This window comes from Gallus gallus, chromosome 1 (genome assembly GCF_016699485.2).
Source record: "Gallus gallus isolate bGalGal1 chromosome 1, bGalGal1.mat.broiler.GRCg7b, whole genome shotgun sequence".
Taxonomy (NCBI): domain Eukaryota; kingdom Metazoa; phylum Chordata; class Aves; order Galliformes; family Phasianidae; genus Gallus; species Gallus gallus.
In genome coordinates, this window is record NC_052532.1 from 109,203,642 (window position 1) to 109,223,767 (window position 20,126).

At 46.8% G+C, this 20,126-nt stretch overlaps 1 protein-coding gene across 5 annotated transcripts in view; it reads right to left on the reverse strand.

Annotated features, from left to right (window-relative positions):
- The window catches only part of C2CD2 (C2 calcium dependent domain containing 2), a 45,156-nt gene that overhangs the window by 19,387 nt on the left and 5,643 nt on the right, over nucleotides 1-20,126 (reverse strand). For 2 of the 5 annotated variants that reach the window (XM_416741.8, XM_015301138.4), the window contains exons 1-6: nucleotides 18,305-18,712; nucleotides 16,870-16,968; nucleotides 7,874-7,993; nucleotides 7,372-7,473; nucleotides 2,976-3,098; nucleotides 2,568-2,688 (exon numbers count right to left, since the gene is read on the reverse strand). In XM_416741.8, the coding sequence (XP_416741.4) occupies nucleotides 2,568-2,688; nucleotides 2,976-3,098; nucleotides 7,372-7,473; nucleotides 7,874-7,993; nucleotides 16,870-16,968; nucleotides 18,305-18,613 (874 nt within the window). In that variant the 5' untranslated portion in view covers nucleotides 18,614-18,712. Of the gene's footprint in view, nucleotides 1-2,567; nucleotides 2,689-2,975; nucleotides 3,099-7,371; nucleotides 7,474-7,873; nucleotides 7,994-9,091; nucleotides 9,186-9,543; nucleotides 16,383-16,869; nucleotides 16,969-18,304; nucleotides 18,713-20,126 lie in introns of those variants that run through there. The other 3 variants (XM_046905857.1, XM_004934572.5, XM_025145501.3) reach the window with 3 other exon arrangements.

The window sequence follows — 20,126 nt, forward strand, 5'->3', positions numbered from 1 at the left end:
ACTTATTCAAATGAAAGTGAAGAACTTCTTTCCTTTTGTATTGCTCTTTTGAATAGACCATTTAGAAACACTTCCTCCCCCACCCGTAGAATAAATTTCTCCCCTCCATTTGTGACTAATTGGCATAATAATTATATCACTACTCCAAATGCAAATCGCACAACATGTCACTCTGAAAACAATCTATTGTCTATTTCTTCCACAGCAATGGAAATCATTTCAGTCTTGGGGCTCTAAAACAGCAAGGACAGCAGCAAAAACTTCACTGCTGACTTTGTGCACAGCCAACAACAGACATGCTGCCTCCAGCTCTCCAGAAGAATTCAGGCTTATATTTGTTATCACTGACTCTCAGTTGTCCTCTGGTGGTGTATGTGGGCTGAGAAGGAGCCCTATCTCAGGCACAGAAGCAGCTTGGGCCTGGCAAGGTTATCAGAGGAGACAAAGCACTATGGACACACAGCTTATGGGGATCCAAGCTAACCCTGCAGTAAGCAGTTTAGCTGCTTTCCCAATGCGTTGAGCCTGAGTTAATCAAGCCCAGGCGGTTTGCCGTCAAAGCAGCCATATGTCCCCACAGGCCCTGTTAAAATGTGCATACACCGCTGCATTGGAGCCACCTGGGGACTGACACTTCAATGTGGCATTCCAACAGCTCTTCCTCTGGTGCTCACAGCTAACAATTCTTTCTTTAACAGCAGGAATCTCTTTTGCCCTAGCTAACAAGCTGTGAGCCGCACAGCACCAGTCCAAGACTACCTGTGATCACATGCACAACTTGAGGAAACAAACAAAAATGGGCGCAGCCCAGGAGCAGAGCCCAGTTCTGCTGCTGGTTGTTCACCAGTTGGACTCATAGGAAAGCCTAGGCTTCTGTAGACTATACTGCCAACCCATGCTTGAGCTTAATGATCAGGACAGACAACCCTCTCCTGCCCCTGTGGCCCACTGTGTTGGCACGTGAGCCTACAACAGTGCACAGCATAAGGGAGGCTTGGAGCTGCAATGAGATGGCTAATTACTGGTACAAGACAAGACCAGGAAAAGGGAAGGGAACAAAAAAAAAAAAAGGGCAGCAAGCTCTGTCCAGAAGCCAGCATCTGCCCAGCTGTGCCACTATTTCCACTGAATTTACAGTGACCAACTGAACACCACTATGAGGCTTTATTTCTCATACTCGGTTCCAAATCATTCACACCCCAGGAGTTGCTAGGGAACAAGCATTTCTAACAGGAGGTGGAGAAAATTTTGCAAGTGGTGGTTTCGGGATCTCTGTATCTGGGTTTCCAAAGAAGAGCACATTGATAGTTCCCCCTTCCTCACACTTTGAGGGAGGGGATAGAGGGGCTTCCCATAAGGCAAACCCTCTGCTGTATGCATCCTGTGCTTATAAAAGGCATCTCATCTCATGGCTGTTAATGGCAGCTCTTTTGAAAACCTTCGTTTGCACTATGAAATTGTAGAGTAACAATAAATTCTCAATGAGTTTTCCAGCTGCAATCTACATTTTCCAGCAGAGTCCTATTTATAGACAACATCTCACTGCCAAGACTTCCAGAACTGCTATAATACATACATATATGCATACATACACACATATATAGATATAAATATAAACAGCCTGCAGAAAGTTTTAGGGGAAATACTTCCAGTCAGGATGAGCAAAGCAGCACTATCCAACAGTCTGGGGTAGCAATTTACTACATTTAACTGAAAAAGAGTAAAGCAAGCAGAATATATTTATCCAAAACCAGTGCTTTGCCCATTTTAGCAGCTAGAAGCTTCCATTGGAAGGATTGTTATGGAATTGCTAGCAACCGTAAGTCATAGGGATTCAAATGTGCATTTTCTCTGACGCAACCCAAAATATGCTCACTCATGCCTCAAGCAATGATGCAAGCAAGTTTGCACTTGAAGAAGTCTGAACACTTGTCAGACAGGTTTGGTGCTTCTTTCTTAAACCAGCAGTGCAACTTCACCAGGCCGTGAGCTCCTTTTGGATTTATTCTCCACCTGCAAGAGGTATACCTTCCCTTACCCAGAGATACTCCGCTGGGGTAAAACAACAACAAAACCCTCTGAGGAGAGCTTACATAAAGGAGGAGAGTTATAGATAAATCAGAAAATTGCCCTCAAATACAGAAAAACAGCTGTTAAAATATGGCAATACTGAACCAAAGCAATGCCACTGCTAACAGCCAACAAAGAGCTGGTTCTGAGCCCAATCCAACTTGTTATGTCACTCAAAGTGATAACTTCTAAAATCAAACAAACTCCAGAGAATAAACGATGAACTTTAGGAATATGCTCATTTCTATTTGTTTTCAAACACTATGGATTTGTTTACGGGAAGATCAAGATGTCTAAATAATTAAATAAACCAAAACATTCACAGCTTTGTACAAGCATGACTAAGCTTGTTCCTGGGAGAACAGCAATTTTGTGCATCTTGTTCTGAGCCAAGCCTGTAAATTAGAACTTCCTAATGATTTCAGCTGAATTAAAGAAAAAAAAAAAAACCCCAACATCCTACTTGAAAACAAGTGGCACCCTCCGGGCTACATTACCTGCAGCACTGTGATCGGTGAGGTTTACTGTGATGTTCTTTACCAGCAGTTTCAGTTCATGAGCCCTTGGAGGTTTAGGCGGACTGGTGCCCTGAGGGATAGCGCTTGTGTTCTGTACATTCTGTGAAAAGGAAAACAAGAGGGATGGAGCATATGCAAATGCTTAACTTCTGTCACATTAATATTAGGAAGTAGATGTGATGTGGAGAAACATCCACAAATAGCCACATGAGAGTTATAATCACAAAACCTTCACTGCCAAAGGCTGTGTTGTTTTAAAGCAAGCGCTCCAGTTGTATCTGATCACTGAGTGGTGTCAAATGTACTGGTTTCTGGGTCATAAACAGGTAATAAGAACACTACAAAGAAGGAAACTTCTCAAAAGATCCAAGTAGGAATAGGACTTACCTGAACCTCCTTTATGTCTGTAGGCCTCGTACTCAACACTACAGATGGAGTAACTGAGCTAAAGAGGTTCTTCAAAACATCTCTGAGCGTTTCAGATATTGCACAAGTCCCTTCTCCCTGTTCCTAAAAGGAAACCAACAATCATGCTGCTCAAAATTCAGAAGAGTACAAGTTAAGGCAAAAAAAAATTAACCTGGCATATCCAAACTACCAAAGCAACTGCCGATTACCTTTGTCAGAGAGAGACAGTTTATGCTGCCAGCAACAAAATGTACCAGGAGATCATGCAAATAATTACTTACATTTCTACATTAAGCACCAAAGAAAAGCTAGAAACGTACACTAACAAAGCTGCATGCCATTCTTCTGAGTTAGGAAGGCAGAGCTCTTAGCTACAAAACTAGGTGTTTCACTAACACTTTGTGGTGCTGTTTTAAAGTTGATGAACTGCTCTGCACTCTGCTGAGAAAGCAGATCAGGTCCCCAGATAAGCAGATAGGCACTGTTCCACTGATTTAATGGGAGTTCTGCCAGCCTGCGACAGCTGAGAATGTGCTAATCCTCTGCTGCGCTGAAGAGTTATTATAGCATCTCTTGGAGATCTTCAGCCTTGCTGAGAAGTGCACGGAATGGATGGACAGTGATGCCACTCCAAGGGACTGACTCGTGTTTGCCTACTCAAAAACCCTGTGGCCGTCTGTATTACACGCTGCCTGCTTGCATACTTCCTCTCTGGAACATCAGGACTTGTCACAGATCTTGCTTCTGTGTGGCTTCACAGGAATGACCGTAAAGCATCTGAAGAGAACGAACCATTCAACCCGTCCCCATGCTCCTCGTGTCACGCTGCTGGAAAGCTTTCCTCTGCTCAGTTATCTACATGGGAATGAATCTACAAATGAAGATGTCAAGAAAGGGCAGTTTGGCGCTACCTTTGCTGTGGAGGCAGCCCAGGAGAAGTCTCCATGAGGTTTGTTCTCTAACAAAAAGCCTGACTTGAAAGACAGAGGACTCATCCATCCTTCCTAACCTGTTACCGCATCTGAGAGACTTCAGTGTTACAGAACAAGACTTTAAAATGAAGGGAACCGATTTACAGATACTGAATATCTAGGCAAGTGCAATAAATACAGGAAGCAGAAAAAAAAAGTACCCCTCCACATGCTGCTGTCAGATGAGAGTAGGCCTCCAGCAAGCAGTGCCAACAAAGCAGGCCCAGCTGCAGAAGACAAGGTACGCTGGTGACAAGGACACAGTTTGTACCAGCGGGAAAATCAGGCAGGGAACTGAAGGCCTAATTCCTGCAGATTATCTTGATAATGCTTAGGCTGTGCAGCATCAGCTTCCAGCATTCCCATCAGCTTAAGCAGACCCACAGGACTGCAGCAGCTCAGGTATCAAGCTACAGCCCCGTGAACACAGCCGAGTGGACATCCTGCATCACTCTCCTCTGCTGGAGCCGTACCCCTCAGCATGGAGAGCCCAGTACCAGATTCTGTCACTTGCAACCCTCAGTCCTCTTTTAATGCACATGGAGTCATTTCTGCACTCCTACAGGGATGCTTGAAGCTCACGCAGCAGGTCAAACCAATTTGGAGCAACACCCCTTTCCCAATTCCTCCAGTGTTACAGAAACAGCCCAAGCGTTTCATAAGAATCCCAGGAATGCTGCATACAAAAATCCTTCTGCACCACCTCCTCATGCACCCACCCCTTGATGATAAGCAGCTGCTGATGAAAACCTGCAACAATATTGGCTAATTCCACAGCAACTTTGCTTTGTTCACACTGTGGTCCCCAATGCAACTGCTAAAGAAAGAGGCAGCATTCATTCCTGCAGCATTCATTCCTGCAGCTTCCAAATAATATTTTTGCTTTTAAAAATACTGAAAATATACTTGTTTCAGTAACTTACGTTTTCTGACATACTTAAATAAGCAGATAAATTGTTGGTTGTTCTCACTGTTCTGGGGGTGACTTCCTTCCCCTGCCCTTACCTACATGCTGCTGGATGAAGAATGATGCCAACTTGCAAAATTCCAGCCAACCCTCACTCTGCCACCAACCAAAACTGGTATTAGTTGTTTACTAATAGCAGCAACAGCTGTCACTGGGCTTCTATTGACAGGTATTTTCTGATGTTTTTCATCATCAGAAAATAGGTTATTATATTCCCTTGTTCAACTGACGACACACCTATTGCACTGATAACCATCAGCAATTAAAGATCTCAATTCGTACCTAAAATATCTCTTCCATAAGAGAAAAAAAGAACTACAAACCAGGACATAAAAGCTGATGTTAAAAGTTTAAGAGCTGAAGGAATTACCAAGGGGTAGGTTGCTCCTTGTTTTATCCATTAAACAGCTCTCTGTCACCTCCCCACTTCCCAAATGCTAACACAAACTTCAAAGTGAAAAAGAAGCCCTTAAGTAGTAAGAACTTAGCAGGCTCATTTTAAAATCACAGGCAAAGCATGGGAGGTTACAACTGCTTTGTCACCTGGTGTCTCAAAAAACAGACTTTGAAGGCCTGAGACAGTGCCAGACTCATTTGCACGTGTCAGTGAATGCTTACTGCTTGTTCAATAAGTGGACAATCAGCACGCCACTCCAACACGTGCAGGTCAGCTGCATGCACAGTAAAATTATATTGCATTTTAATTAAAGTATTAAAACACACTTCAAAAGACTTGCCTGTCTTTAGTTATGAGCTTAACATTTTTGTGTACAAAAACTATGGTAATAAATTTTTATGATTCTAGGTCACTCAGCTATGGGTCTTCAGTAACAGCTTTGCCATCGCAGCCAGTACTGAGGGCTGAGCTTCTGGGAAGGCTCTCTGCAGAGAAGGACTCACTGGACAAGCTGACCGTGAGCCAGTGATAAACCCTTGAGACCAAGAAGGGCAATGGTATTCTGGGGTGAATTAGCAAAAGCATTGCTAACAGGCCAAGGGATGTGATCCTTCTCCTCTACTCTGCCCTGGTGAAGCCTCACCTGGAATACTGGCTTCAGTTCTAGGCTTCCCAGCACAAGAGGGATACAGACACACTGGAGAGAGTCCAGCAAAGGGCTACTAAAATGATGAAGGAACTGGTGCATCTCTCCTACAAGGAAAGGCTAAGGGAGCTGGGCCTGTTCAGCCTGGAGAAGAGAAGACTCAGGGGACCTGATCAACGTGCTGTCAAGAGGATGGGGCCAGATGCTTCTCAGTAGTGCCCAGCAATAAGATGAGTGGCAACAGTCACAAACTGAAACAGGCAGTTCCAAACAAACACGAGGAAAAAAACTATTTATTGTGAAGGTGACGGAGCTCTGGCACAGGCTGCCTGCAGGGGCTATGGAGTCTCCTCAATGGAGAATTTCAGAAGCCCCCTGGAGGTGGTCCTGCACACCCTGCTCTGGGTGTCCCTGCTGGAGTCAGGGCTGGACCAGATAGACCTAGAAGGGCCCTTCCCACCTCAACCATTCTGTGATGCTGTAAAACCTAGTCTTTAGCAAGACCTTCCGTCAGAAAACCACCTTCACAAAAAGCAAGTGTGCGCTCACTGTTGTACAAAATGTGTAAGTGCAACTATGTTTGTGTTATTACTTTTTATAATTGTGAATGGTCAGAGGCAGAATACAGTATCAAATCATAAAGAAACTCTTTCAGGAAATGTGCCAGTAAAAAAAAAAAAAAGCACAACAACAACGAACCAGAATTTATATACTAAGATAACGTGCAATTGAGAAAGCCTTGGTATATTTCTAAATAACTTATTTCCTTAAAAATTCGTGTTTTTTCAGAGTGCATCTGAATGAGGGCTACTGGATTCCAAAACTAATTAATTTAAGGCAGGGTAAATGACTTCGATGGGAACACAATTGCAACTGTTTCATTATATTAGAAGTGCTGTTAAGGCTTTTAGTAACAGACATTTTTCATACCTTCGAATTTGGTCAAAAATATTTGCCAGGTCACTTGTCTGTCAAATACAGATTTATCTTGAATGCTTCAGTAATCTTGAGAGATGCTCTTTGATTTCAGAGATGCAGGATTTTGATGGATGAGCCATGGCAAGTTTCACTGAAGCAGCTTAATAAACCATTGCCAATAAACAACTGCCCCATTCCACTGCTAAAAGCATCCAGCAGAAAGGAACAGGCATTTTTGCTTCAGTTGTTCCAGCATCATCCAACATCTTAGCTCTAGCTACTGTTACTGCTGATCTAATGCACTGCATTGGGTTTTGCACTGGAGGGATGCTTTCTGACTCCTTGAGCAGAGGGACACAGTGACTACCAGGGGAGCAGCAGCAAGGTTTGGCAGAGCTTATCTAAGTCCTCTCCCAGTCTGAACTGCACCCTTACATTAGAACTTTCACTACAACAAATAAAACTTACTGACTGACCTCCTGCACCATTGGCTGGATTTCAAAGTTGGTTTCGTCGACATTAACGAGGAGCCACTCCACTTTCACATCATCTCCTTTGTCTTTCACGTAGAGGTGAAGCTGCGGATAGGAAAACAGTTATTGGAGTGCGTTCTGATATCCTGTAAGGAAATTTTAAGTCAGTCTACAAACTAAGGCTTGCCAAAGGAAAAATACCAGTTTTTGAGTCTGTATACATCCAAGCAACAGTGTAAGAAAGCAAACTAAATACCAGTCAAAAAGGGTACTGCTGTTCTACGCATCGGGACAGTCTATTAAAAGATTTATTTATTTATCCACAGTCTTCCTAAAGCAGAAGACAGAACTGTAACATTAGATGTTTTACTAGAATTAACATGAGCTTGTATGCATTTTTGCAAACAGGAAGTGAAAACCTGACACCACCTTTCAGGCCTTTCAGCTGAGCTGTGGGATGAGATGTAACAAAAGGAAAAAGAGAATAACACTTAAGAGGCTTTACCTGCAAGTGAAGCGGAGACAGTTTCACGCTGTACAACCGACTTTCTGCAGCTGTGGGTGAAGAACTGGAGATGCTGACAATAAACGTAATGGAATCTCCCACAGCGTTACAAGAAACCACCTAAAGGAATTAAAGGGGAGGAAGAAGGGAAGGGAAGAACAATTCAGTCTTCAGAAGAACGTTTGGCAAAGGCAAGAAAGGAACTAAGAAGAACGAAGGACTTTAAGCTACTAGAATTATGCTATATTCTGCACACGGAAGATTTCCAGTCAGTTTCATTAACCCCCTACACTTCCTTCAACATGCTCAGTTCTAAAACCTGCAGTTCAGCTGTATATTTCTGGACACAGAGGTTAATACCTGGTAATTCTAGTGATTTCCAAGGACTTTTTGTGTCTCTGGATATAATTTTCTTTCTCTTTCCTCTCCTGCTACAAACCACACATCCTATCGCACGATAGTTGGATTTACCAAACATTTGGCTCGTAAAAATGAACTGTACAACATTTGTTCTAGTGGTATTCTACAAATGAGAAACTTTGGCATAAGGCTGCTGCTTCTGGAGAGGATATTGACTGAGTAATTCCAGTGGGCTGGTGATAGGCAGAAGACTTGAGTTTATTCAAGTCTTTGGTCAAATCCAGGAGAGCACTAAAGTTAGGTGGTGAAGCGAAATGTGTGGGACAGGCTTATTTGCTACTTGACTGCTATAAGCTTATTTAAGTACACATCCTCATGTTTATAAGCAGTAATTTAACCTGTTATCACATTCAGTTTACAAACACGGAGCACTTTTCTCCCCCCTCCCCTCACAAGCCAGCTGAGGTTGTGGAGCTGCTCAAAAACCAAAGAATGTGCAGAAAGCACCTGGCAGCAGAGGAAAGGCCCAGGTACAGAAGTCACAAATCATGCATTAAGCCAGAAAGAGATGCTTTGCTAACAGCCTTGCTGGTTGAAGACACCTCCTTGTTGCTGCTCCCCCATGGTTAGTGTCCCCACAGCTCCACCACGGGAAAGGTGAGTTAAATGGTTGAGTGAGTTCCGTAGATGGACTCAGGCAAAGTTAACCATGTTAATGCAATGCACAGACAAATCACTTGCTGCAAGATCTGTTTGACAGACACTCTGTGCAAATGCTAGTAATTTATATTTGTGCACTTATTGCTTCACTTATGCACACTGGATTGGAAGTTGAAGGCTTCAACGTGAGTCAGGTACCCTCTGAAAGATCCTTATCAGTCTCTCCTTAAACATAGTCCATCTCCCAGGACTCCACACACTGTAAGAAGCACCGGAGGGCTTCAGAGCACATCTGTGAAGGCAGAAATTACAAAGGAGCAGGTGGATGGAGTGAACATGACAAATAACAAACCCAACCACACCTATGAACAACAAGAATTGCAGAAGGTGTGTCTTTTGCAAACCATAGTTGGGAGGTGGACAAGTCTGCCTTCCTCACCTCTCCTCTTTCCCAAAAGCTAAATTCCCTCTAAGTTGATTTATGTTCCTTAATCCCACATAATCAACATAAGCAGCCACAATTAGGACACAACAGAAGTTAGTTAACGACTAACTGAAGTTAAAAAGCTTGACTGCTCATTTTAAGTGTAATTGAGTCAAAATACAGAATACAATTCATTCACAAAGAGAATGGGTTGACACGGCTTTACCTTAAGTACAGCAAAAGCAGACAGTTTCTTTCATCTTTTTGAGCTCAAGAAGAGGGAAAAGGACAGGTCTGATACAAAAAACACTGACACCTGCATATCCTCAGCACTTTACCACCCATACGCATCTGATCCATACATGCATGGGAAGCTCATTGCATTCAGAACAGGTTGGACTTGCTGACCATGTGATGCAGAGCCACACGTCCGGAATTTCAGGAGGCCTAAGAGGCAGGGTTGCCAGGTAAACAGGCAATTACTGCTTTAAAAACAAACAAACAACACAAGCCTGGCAGGAGGGTTGGCAGACGTCTTCACGTGCTACTCTTTTTCTCAGGATATGTTTATTTTCAAGTAAAAGATCAAAACAGAGTCTGCAACTGCCACTTCCCCTCTAAAGTGACATTCCTTTAGAAATGCAGCAGATGCTTTTGATAGACCTCAGCAGAAATATGTAGGCCATTTGTATGCCCCTCTCCAAACAGTAACATGAAGAAAAACATTGAAGCTTCCTGTGCTGGGCTCCTCTTCCCCCACAGCCCTATCCAACCTGCTTCCTCAGATTCTTTGTCTCGGAGCAGGTGAAGAGCAGTCATCAACAAACCCCAGCTCATTTATATCCTGTGAAGCTCTAATTAGAAACAAAATGCATTTGCTAGCAGGACAGGAGAGGGTCAGGTGAAGCACCCTTTTCTGGTTCAGAAAGAACAAATATTCATGAGAAAACAGAGGCACCTGGACTGGTAAGCTGCCCTTTGACTTCATTTATCTTCTTAGTCTCTCTTTCCCAATACTCCATGCTAGAGACACCTCATCATCAACCTTCCATTTTCAATGGAGGCTAGAACACCTACAGTTTCTGTGACAAATTTTCTTCTAAAATGAAGCCCTTGTACCACCACACAGCAGCTGTGGCTGGCTAACTGGACTCCCAGAGTTTAGATGTCACTCTGCTACCTTGTAGCTGGACAAACTACAAGCTTCTATGTGAGCAGAAACAGAGTAAAGCGAAGCAGCAACAGCACAATACCAGGGCTCTTCCAGCAGCGAGACCGAGGCGCCTTCTCCCTACAGCATCTCCCCATTCACAGGCACCCTGTCACCAACAAGGGGTCTCTCTGTGCACTTTTGGGATCTTACACCCTGCAGAGGTTCTCAGGCCTTTCTCTAAAATTGTTTGTAAAGTTACCCTAAAAAAAAAAGCTCTGTTCCAGGTAAACTTCAGAAAAGAATACAACTGGAAAAGTATTATAGTTGGAGAAAGACAGAGGTATTTTTCTAGGAAACTGAAGTGTCTGGACGTATGTCCTCACAGCTGTTGAATACCTGTCCCCTTACTCTGCCCTCCTCTATATCTTGATTTCACAGTTCCTCTGGACAGAACTGAAAGATTTCATTTTCTCTTCTCCCTGAAGTGGCAGCAAAGCTATGTCAGTTCAAGAAGAACCAGAATCCCTCTGCCTGTCACACAGGGTTAAGATGTTTCTGTTTTGGAAGCAGCACCTATTCATGCTCTCACAGAATCATTTGATTCGGAAGGGACCCTTAAAGACCATCTGATCCAACTCCCCTGCAATGAACAGGGGCACCTACAGCTACATCAGGCTGCTCACAACCCCCTCCAGCCTGACTTTGAGCGTCTGCAGGGATGGGGCATCCACCACCTCTCTGGGCAACCTGTGCCAATGCCTCACCACCCTTACTGTAAAACAACTTTTCTTTATGCACAACTTTTCTGTTATTCCTCCACATCAGTCTTTCTTCCCCATTTCTCTGTGCAGGACAGCAGAGTCCCTTCCGTGGTAAAGGGAATGGTGAATGGCTGTGACTTTAGAAGGAAGTTCTTAGAACCCAACAGAGGAAGTCTTCCACCTTCCTCAAGCCAGACTGTATCACATGGGTACGTAAAACTCCCAGCATTATCAGCTCAATTGCTTTTTGGACAGAAATCAGCTTTACTGCATTTTGTTTCCAGAAGGAGAAAGTTACCTGAGGGTGCAAAATACGTATCAGTAGCATGTAAGTAATAAAAAATTAATACAAATATAATACCATGAAGCAGCCACAGAGTAAAAGCTGCCTTAAGCTCAGCTGCAGGGATCAGGATGCTATAAGATTTGGAAGCTCCACAATTTCCAACTTTTTTTTTCTCTGAAGTATCACTGAGATAAAGAGAAGGTTCTTTTCTGGCACAGGAAGTTTCTCTTGTCAACGTCCACATGGATAAGTTTGTATGTAACCTCTCCATAAGAAAACCTTCCAGTCAGAAACTTCTGTCTTTTCACAATCATTACACTCAGCTATTCAAAAGAAGAATTATACCACCTGCTGTGGCAACCTGAACCCGTGGATTGGCTTCTTAAGGGGCTTTCTGTAGCTCCTATACAGCTCCCTCTTGACCCAAGTAGTTCTCACTACATGACACAGACAACATTGAGAAGGGAAGAGGAGTGAAGGCGATGTCTGACCCACACACTGCTTGAAGAAGATTTTTAGAAGCCAGCATGAAAGCAAGTGTGACTGCAAATATAATGAGACAAATTCAGGGCAGTTCTTTAAAACGATGATAAGCACTGGGGTGAAGGCAGGGTGATGGAATGGGTGCACAGAAGAAGGAGCTACCTGTGTAAGCAACAGAAGAAGAACAAAAACAGATATACCAACTGATTTCAGTCATTCTTTTGCGACTGACAGACATGCAAATTCAAAGTAGAGAAAAAGGAAGGATTAAAAAAAGCAATTATTAGGGAATACAATCAGACAGGAGAGGGAGAATTTTCAGTGAGTCTACCAAGCCAAGTGAGTGTCAAACGGTGGGAGGACAAGAAGCAGTAGCGATATCTAAGAAGGGGGAAAACAAGTAGCAGAACAAGACTTGGTATTTTGGCCTCGCTAACACACACGTCTTTGCAAAGAGCTTATTCAGCACAGATGAAGACACAGAGACAAATAAGACAGTAAAATGCAAGAAGTCTGCCAGTTTGCACGTGGTGCCACTGGGTTACCACTGACACCTGAACCAGGCCGGTGGATGGAGCTAAAGCCTGAAGAAGGACCATGCACACCTGCAGCAGGCTGTCTGACAGGGCCCAAACCAGTAATTATCACTACTGAAGCAAACAAATTCCAGCAGATGCCTCCCTTTGACAAGATACTCAAAGTAGGTTAGATCCACTATGTTGTCTTACGTATATTAACTGGGACACCTATTTCCAAAATTCAACAGTAGGAGGTCTGAAAGAAAGTGAGGAAAGAAAGCTGAAAACGTTGAAGACTAGAAAAGAAATGCAACTCAAAATACAAAGCATACATGCAAGAATTAAGAAAAACTCCCCTCTATAGGAGCAGTATATCTCTAAGAAAGAGGAATGACCTGCAAGCATGAAGTCAACAACAATGTGAAGAAGCCAAGAGAGGGGCAGGTCAGAATCACAGTGTTACAGGGGTCGGAAGGGACCTCTGGAGATCACCTAGACTGGCCCCTTGCTAAAGCAGGTTCCCTGCAGCAGGTCGCACAGGAAAGCGTCTTTAAAGGCATCGAGAGAGCACTGCCAAGAAGCACAGCAAGGCAGTTATCTCAATACACTGCGAGACTTCACTCAGTGCTGTTGTCACTTCAGCCATCACATTCAAGAATGAATTCAACTGGAGCAGCTGCAGAGAGGGACACACAGGAGGGACAGGCAAGCCAGCACTGAGAAAGGAGACCTGAGGAACAACTTCTTTAGCTCAGCCAAACAAAGGCTGGAAGGAAATGTAACTCCCCTGTGATATACCCATAGACAGCAAGTGCCGGGGGAAAAAGTGAATACATTCAAGATAAAGGATCATGCTAGTACAGGAAGAAAAAAATATAAATAAATGAAAAAGCTGCATGGGCTATGATTCCACTTAGGATTGTGAAAAAAAACAAAAACAAACAACACAACCATTAAAGCAGCAAATCCCTGGGACAGCTTCCCAAGCAAAAGGAGTTAAGGGACAATACAGACCGCACGTGATGGTCAGGGCAGTGCAGTCCACCAGAAACAAACAGAGATAAACACATGTACATAACTGGGGATGAATCCCAGTTAGTGCTGCAGCATTCATGATGAGAAAGCAGATTTTCCTGGAGAGGAAAGCAGCCACTGCACCAGAATGCTCTCGTGGGCTTTGAAACGAGGAGAGCTGGGAGGCTCTGCACCCCAGCGTGATGCTGGATAGGAACAAAGCAGCAAAGACACACAGCTGAACAAGTGCCTTTTTGGGTACAGTGCACAGCCTGTCTGAAAATGAGACCTCGCATAAGGCCGAAAAGCAGCCCTCCTTCTGCTCCACCATTTGCCCCCATGGAATTCATAATAGAAAAACTGACACAAAGCTTCACTATCTGCCCTTGCCTGTTGTGCTGCAGGACAGCCACCCCTTGTGCAGCAGCTTCTTACTACTGCTTATCAAAGGAAAACCAAACTGTGGGCACTCAGAGGGCTTCTTCCCCTCTTTGTTTAAGCATGAAGCAGGAGGAAGAGGGAGACTTCTGCAGTTTAACAGTTGGGAAACAGACAAGTTTGCTCTGTCCAAACACCTCCGTGCCAAGCTCCCAACAAGAGAATCATCTCCTCTGTTGCCTTTTATTGCTGCTGGGAAGTTCAAAGCTTCTGGAAATAGATTCTGGTAACGGAAAGGTTGGCAGAAATAGCTGAGAATATTGCAAACGTTTACTTTATTGAAACAGGAACAGCCAGCCCCACACAATGAAAACAGCCTGCTCCGTTCTACATATTTAGGCTCTGACCCAAACCTGGAGCAAAGACTACAACCAAGCAGAGGCTCTGCCCAGGGGCAGTGTGGTGCCACCTTCCTGACAGAGCAGCTCTGTCGTGATGGCAGTGCCACCCGCCAAGCTCACACCCAGCAGCTCGCCTACCGTGGTCTGCATTGGCGTGCTGCGGAATGCATGCCAGTTTTACAGCCTCCAGCTCCTTCAGCACAAGCACAGCTGTACACACCTAAGGGCCACATGTGTCAGCGTGTGTCCTGGTCACAAACAAGGCTGTCAGCAGCAATGCTGAATTACAGCAGGCTGGCAATCTCCTGTCAGTTCGGTGTAGGTGGGTGCCAGGCATGAGGCTGCTCCCAGCACCACGCAGTGTGCTCAGGAGCACAAGACTGTACTCCACAAAGAACAAGTACCACAGGGCTCCATCAGCATACGCCCACCTGCATTAATGTGTTACACTCCATAGAATCCTTAACGTTGGAAAAGACCACTAAGATCATCTAGCCCAACCACCAACCCATCACCACCACAACCACTAACCGTGTCCTTCCCATATTTACTGCTATTTTCATCCCTCACCCTCAATCCTCTGCTTCCTTTGATGACCACAACCTCTCCAGTATAAAGTCCTAAAAAAAATTATTTGAAGCGAAGTGCAATAAATCTACCTGGAGTGCTGAGCAGGGTGCCTATACACTCACCATCCTGATAGTAAGTGAAGAAGCAAGCCAAACCAGTTACAGGACAACAGCCCCATGTCAGACGATGGCCCAGGCATGTGCAGAGCTCTGAGGGATGCTGCAACATTGGTAAGCAAGCAGCATGTGGCCACCAGCCACGTCCAGAGCCAGCTGCACCAATAGTGAGCCACCAACATAGGATCACAGAACGGTTTGGGTTGGAAGGGACCTTAAAGATGATCCAGCTCCACCCCACTACCATGGGTAGGGTTAACATGCATGAGAAGATTGTCTCCAGACAAGCTGCTACGGGAGATTTCAATTTCATTTTGCTTTCTTGGAAATACTTACAGAGATTAAGGGTTTGAAGTGCAGAAAAAAAGAAAAATAAGAAACACTTTGGATGCTCAGTATTACCCGAGGAGTATATAAGTGAGACAGTGAGCCTATGAGAGAACTCCTGGGGCATTTGGAGGCGGGTATGCTTCAGAGTGCCACTCTGAGGTTATTACATACTGAAATAGAAATAAATTATTCAGCTGTACCTTAACTGAAGGAATAGGAATCATTCAGAAAATTCTTTCCAGCAGCTGTGCACAAGATTATGGAAACAGGTTTTGGGGGAATTCAGAACCACCCAATTACATAAGCAACACTCTCTTAATCCAATACGTTTTTAAATGTGCTTATATTACTTTAAGCTGCCGTGAAACCAGATCAGATTGCTGCCTGCAATACTAACAGCTTGATTAACATACTGAAATGGCTCAACCCAAGGTCAGACAAGGCAGGAGGGAGAGTGCCAGGCCACAAAGCCCCCAGTAGAGGAAAGCAAGAGTCTAGCCATACCACAGCCAGTGCTGTCCAGCTCCTGCTGCCCATGCTACCACAGCTTTGCCACAGCAGCACCAGGCTCCATGGGCAGGAGAGAGCGACTGGGGCAGGAAGCATTAGTATGAAAGGGAAGCACTGGGGGGGGGGGGGAAAGAAAAAACAAGAAAAGAAAAAAAACAGAACTATGGCTGGAGAACAAGCGCACAAAGAGCTTTATATGTTGGCAATCCCCAGCTGCCACCAATCAGGGTGTGACTGTAAGTTGGGTATCAGACAGATAAGCATGCATAATTTTCAAAGAAATCATAGCAGAGCTGCTTAACATCTAAATGAGATGAGCAAACCAAAGTAAAGAAGCAGAACTGGAAGTAATGGGTTCAATTGATTCTGGGGCCTGAAGCTGAGCTAAAAGTCACTGGCTAATAGTTACTGAAACCAAGATGGAAATACATGAGCTATCAGTGCCAACAAGCACACATACACTCCTTTCCTCTTAGTGCATTTGTACATGGATATAAGAGCTACATTCTACTTTATCCTAATACTGCCCACACTCAGCATGGGAAAACCAACTTCGCAATATGTGCTGTGGGGGTGGGAGAGGAAGGCCCATACAAGTCCTCCTCAGGAGTCACCTGGAGGACTTCGCACCTGCTCCACTGACCCTGTCTGGCTGGGAGCCTGGAAGCAGGCCTGCCTCAGCCACAACACAGCAGGAGGCAGGCAGATCTTTCGGCCCCAGGGTATTTCCTCCTGCAAGAATCCCTGACCAACTTCAACAGGACTGGGAACTGCAATGGCAGTAGGAGGACATGGAGGCATTTCCATCAGCTCAGCGCAGCCCTGGCTGTTGTTCATCCAGCAGAAGCCCTGCAGCACTTTGCTCATGACTTGCTCAAGAAGTGAACCAATGCAAAGAGGTCCCTTGGAGGCAGTCTGAAGCCAACCTTTACTAACTTAGGTACTGAAGAATAAAACTCCTGCTGACACTCAAAAAAAAAAGTGACATTTCCTACTGAAAGTACCCTGAAGCACAATAAAGATGAAGTTTACCTTCTCTTGAACAGACTTCACCACGCTAACAACTTGTTTAACTGTGAGCTCAAGCGGTTCTGCCGGGTCATCTTCCTCAAATGTCAGCAGCTGTGAGTCCTAGGGAGGAAAAGAGGAGCAATGTCAGGTGTCAAACCTACCCCTTGGAGACGAGGGATGAAAATACAAGGGAAAGCCTGAAAACCTGCACTCAGGGCTCACATCTAGGCCCAACAGCACCTCAGCCTCCACAGAACACATAGAATTGTATGAGTTTGAAGGGCTGCATAAAGGCCACCTGGTCTAACTGTCCCTCCAATGAACAGACACCTACAGCTACATCAGGTTGCTCAGAGCCCCATCCAGCCTGACCTTGAGTGTCTCCAGGGATGGGGCATTCATCACCTTTGTGGGCTACTTGTGCCAGTGCCTCACCACTCCTATTGTAAAAATCTTTTCCTTATGTCCAACCTAAATCCCCCTCTTTCAGTTTGAAACCATTTCCCCTTGTTCTGTCACAGCAGACTCTGCTAAAGAGTCTGTGCTCTTCTTTCTTACAGCTTCCCTTTAGATACAGAAAGGCCGCTCTCAGGTCTTCCCAGAGCCTTCTCTTCTCCAGGCTGAACAGCCCCAGCTCTCTCAGCCTGTCCACATAGGGGAGGTGTTCCATCCCTTGGATCATTTTTGTGGCCCTCCTCTGGCCACACTCTAACAGATCCACATCTCTCCTGTACTGAGGACTCCCCATTTGGACGCAGTACACCAGGTGAGGTCTCACCAGCACAGAGCAGAGGGGCAGCATCACCTCCCTCACCCTGCTGGCCACGCTTCTTTGGATGCCACAGCTGCCCTTCAGGGCTGTGCAGGCACAGAGCACACCAGCCACACAGCTGTGTTAGGCGATGCCAAACCTACCAAATCCCCAACACACATCTCGACGAGGTGGGGAACGAGCCCCTCCCTGGCCGTCGCTGTGAGGGACCACGGGCAGCGCTGACAGCCGCTCGGGGCGTACAGCAGTTCGGGCGGTGAGGTAACGCTGCCAGAGCCGCCAGTGACCGCACACCGCAGGCGGTGGCGCGCACGGCGGGCGCTGCCGTTCGGACTGCGGGCCGGGACCTCAGGCTGCCTCGAGAGGAGCGCGGTGCCACGCTGTGAGCTCACGCCGAGGAGCGGCTGCGGCGGGGCGTGTGCCGAGCCAGCGCTCACACTGGGACACGGGCCGCCCGCCTGCAGCCAGCGTTGGTTGCGGGCCGCGCTGCGCCGCTCTCCTCTCACACACACGCTGCCCGGCTCTTTCTCCTGCCCCAGCCTTCCCTTCGGGGCTGCCGGCTCTATCAGACCTAGAGAGGCACGCGCAGCGCTCCCCCCGCACGGACGCCCCGAGGGGCAGCGGCACACCGCCCACGGCCCGCTCCCACGTCCCCCTCTGCCCCACCCCCCCCTCCCGCCTCACCTGCAGCCCCGCACTCACCGCCCGCGCCGCCGCCTCGCCGCGCAGCGCCGCCACCCAGGCCCGCCGCCACTGCCGCCGCCAGCTGCCCAGCGACAGCGCCCAGGCCAGCGCCGAGCCGCCCTCCTCCAGCAGCTCGTCCCGCGGCGCCGCCGGGGGCTGCCGGGGGGGCCGCCGCTTCCCCCTCCTCCGCCGCAGGGCAAGCAGCGCGTACTGCACCAGGTAAACGGCCAGCGTGGCCAGCGCGGCCACGAAGAGGGCGACCAGCGCGTACCAGCGCAGCTCGGCCAGCCCGCCCGCCGGCCACGCCATGGCTGACCATAATGGGAGCCCCCCTCCCCGGCAGCCGCAGCCCGCGCAGGGCCCAGCCGGCAGCCGCGTCCGGCGGGCAGCACGGGGACGCGCCCCAGCGCCGCGCCGCCCCCGCCGCGCTCTGCTCCCGCCCATGCCGCCGCCGGGCGGACAGAGAAGCAGGGGCCCGGCCCGGAGCTGGCCCTGTGCCGCCGGGAACGGCTTCACCTGCCCGGTGCCTACCCGCGGATGTTGGGGTGCAGAAGCGGAGCGGGCGGGCAGACCTGACGGCAAGAGCTTGTTTGCTCGGCGCTTTCAAGCAGATTCACAGCTAGAAGCAAAGCTTGGAGGAAAAGAGGAGTACAGTACAGAGGCACCGCGCGGTTGGGGCTGGAAGGGCCCTCTGGGTCCATCCGGCCCAACCCCGGCTCCAGCAGGGACACCCAAAGCAGGGTGCCCAGCCCCATGTCCTGCTGGGGTCTGAAGGTCTCCAAGGAGGAGAGCCCACAGGCTCTGGGCAGCCTGTGCCACGGCTCGGTCACCTGCACAGCACAGCTGTGCTGCCTGGTGCTCTGGGGGAGCCCCTGTGCTCCAGTCCTGAAGACCCTGGCTCCATCTTCTCTTCTCACGGAAAAGGTTCACCAGACCCTATCTTGTTACTAGAAGTACTTCACATTTTTACTTTGAAACTATAGCAAAGCTATGCATCAGCTAATATTTAATTACTTTTCTTTTCCATGTACCGGTGAACTTAGAATAGCCCTCTCTGAGCATCCAGAATGGTACTCATCAAAGTATAGCTTTGGGGATATGATTAGTGAAGTAATTAGTTGTACTTTGAAGCTGGGAACTGTGATTCTGACTTGCTACTAGGCTGTCTATTAATCAGGCCTTGTATTTCCCAAATCCCAGCTTTCCTTTTAATTAGCAAGTACACATCTTTGTTAGTGATTATGTCAAAACAAGCTTGAAATAATGTGAAGCGAGTAAGAATGACACAGAATTGATCATAGAATCACAGAATATTCTGAGCTGGAAGGAACCCACGAGGATGATTGAATCCAGCTCCTGGCTCCATGCAGCACAGCCCAAAACTCAAACCCTATGTCTGAGAATGGAGTCCAGATGCCTCTTGAACTCCAGCACTTGGGGTCGTGCCCACTGCCCTGGGCAGCCCATTCCATGCTCACCACCCTCTGGTGCAGACCCTTTTTCTGATCTTACAAGGATTCTGGAGCAAGAGAGATATAAACGCATCATTCATCACAGTTCCCTCACATGTCCCATTTTAGTCCTTTGAGGTATGAATTCACTTGGTTTGTTATTAGTACAAGAAGAAAGCTGCCTACCTAGAACAGGTTTCTAGTAAAGTTACCCTAGGCGGATGAGCAACAATAATATATCTCACCTGCCGGATTCACCGTACATCTGGCTTTCTAGAGATGCTGTTTTCCTTCCACAGACAGAATAAGGACAGCATCTTAGGATCTTGACTATTTGTTTGAAATTTCCAGGTCTGTTTGGGTGGATGGAA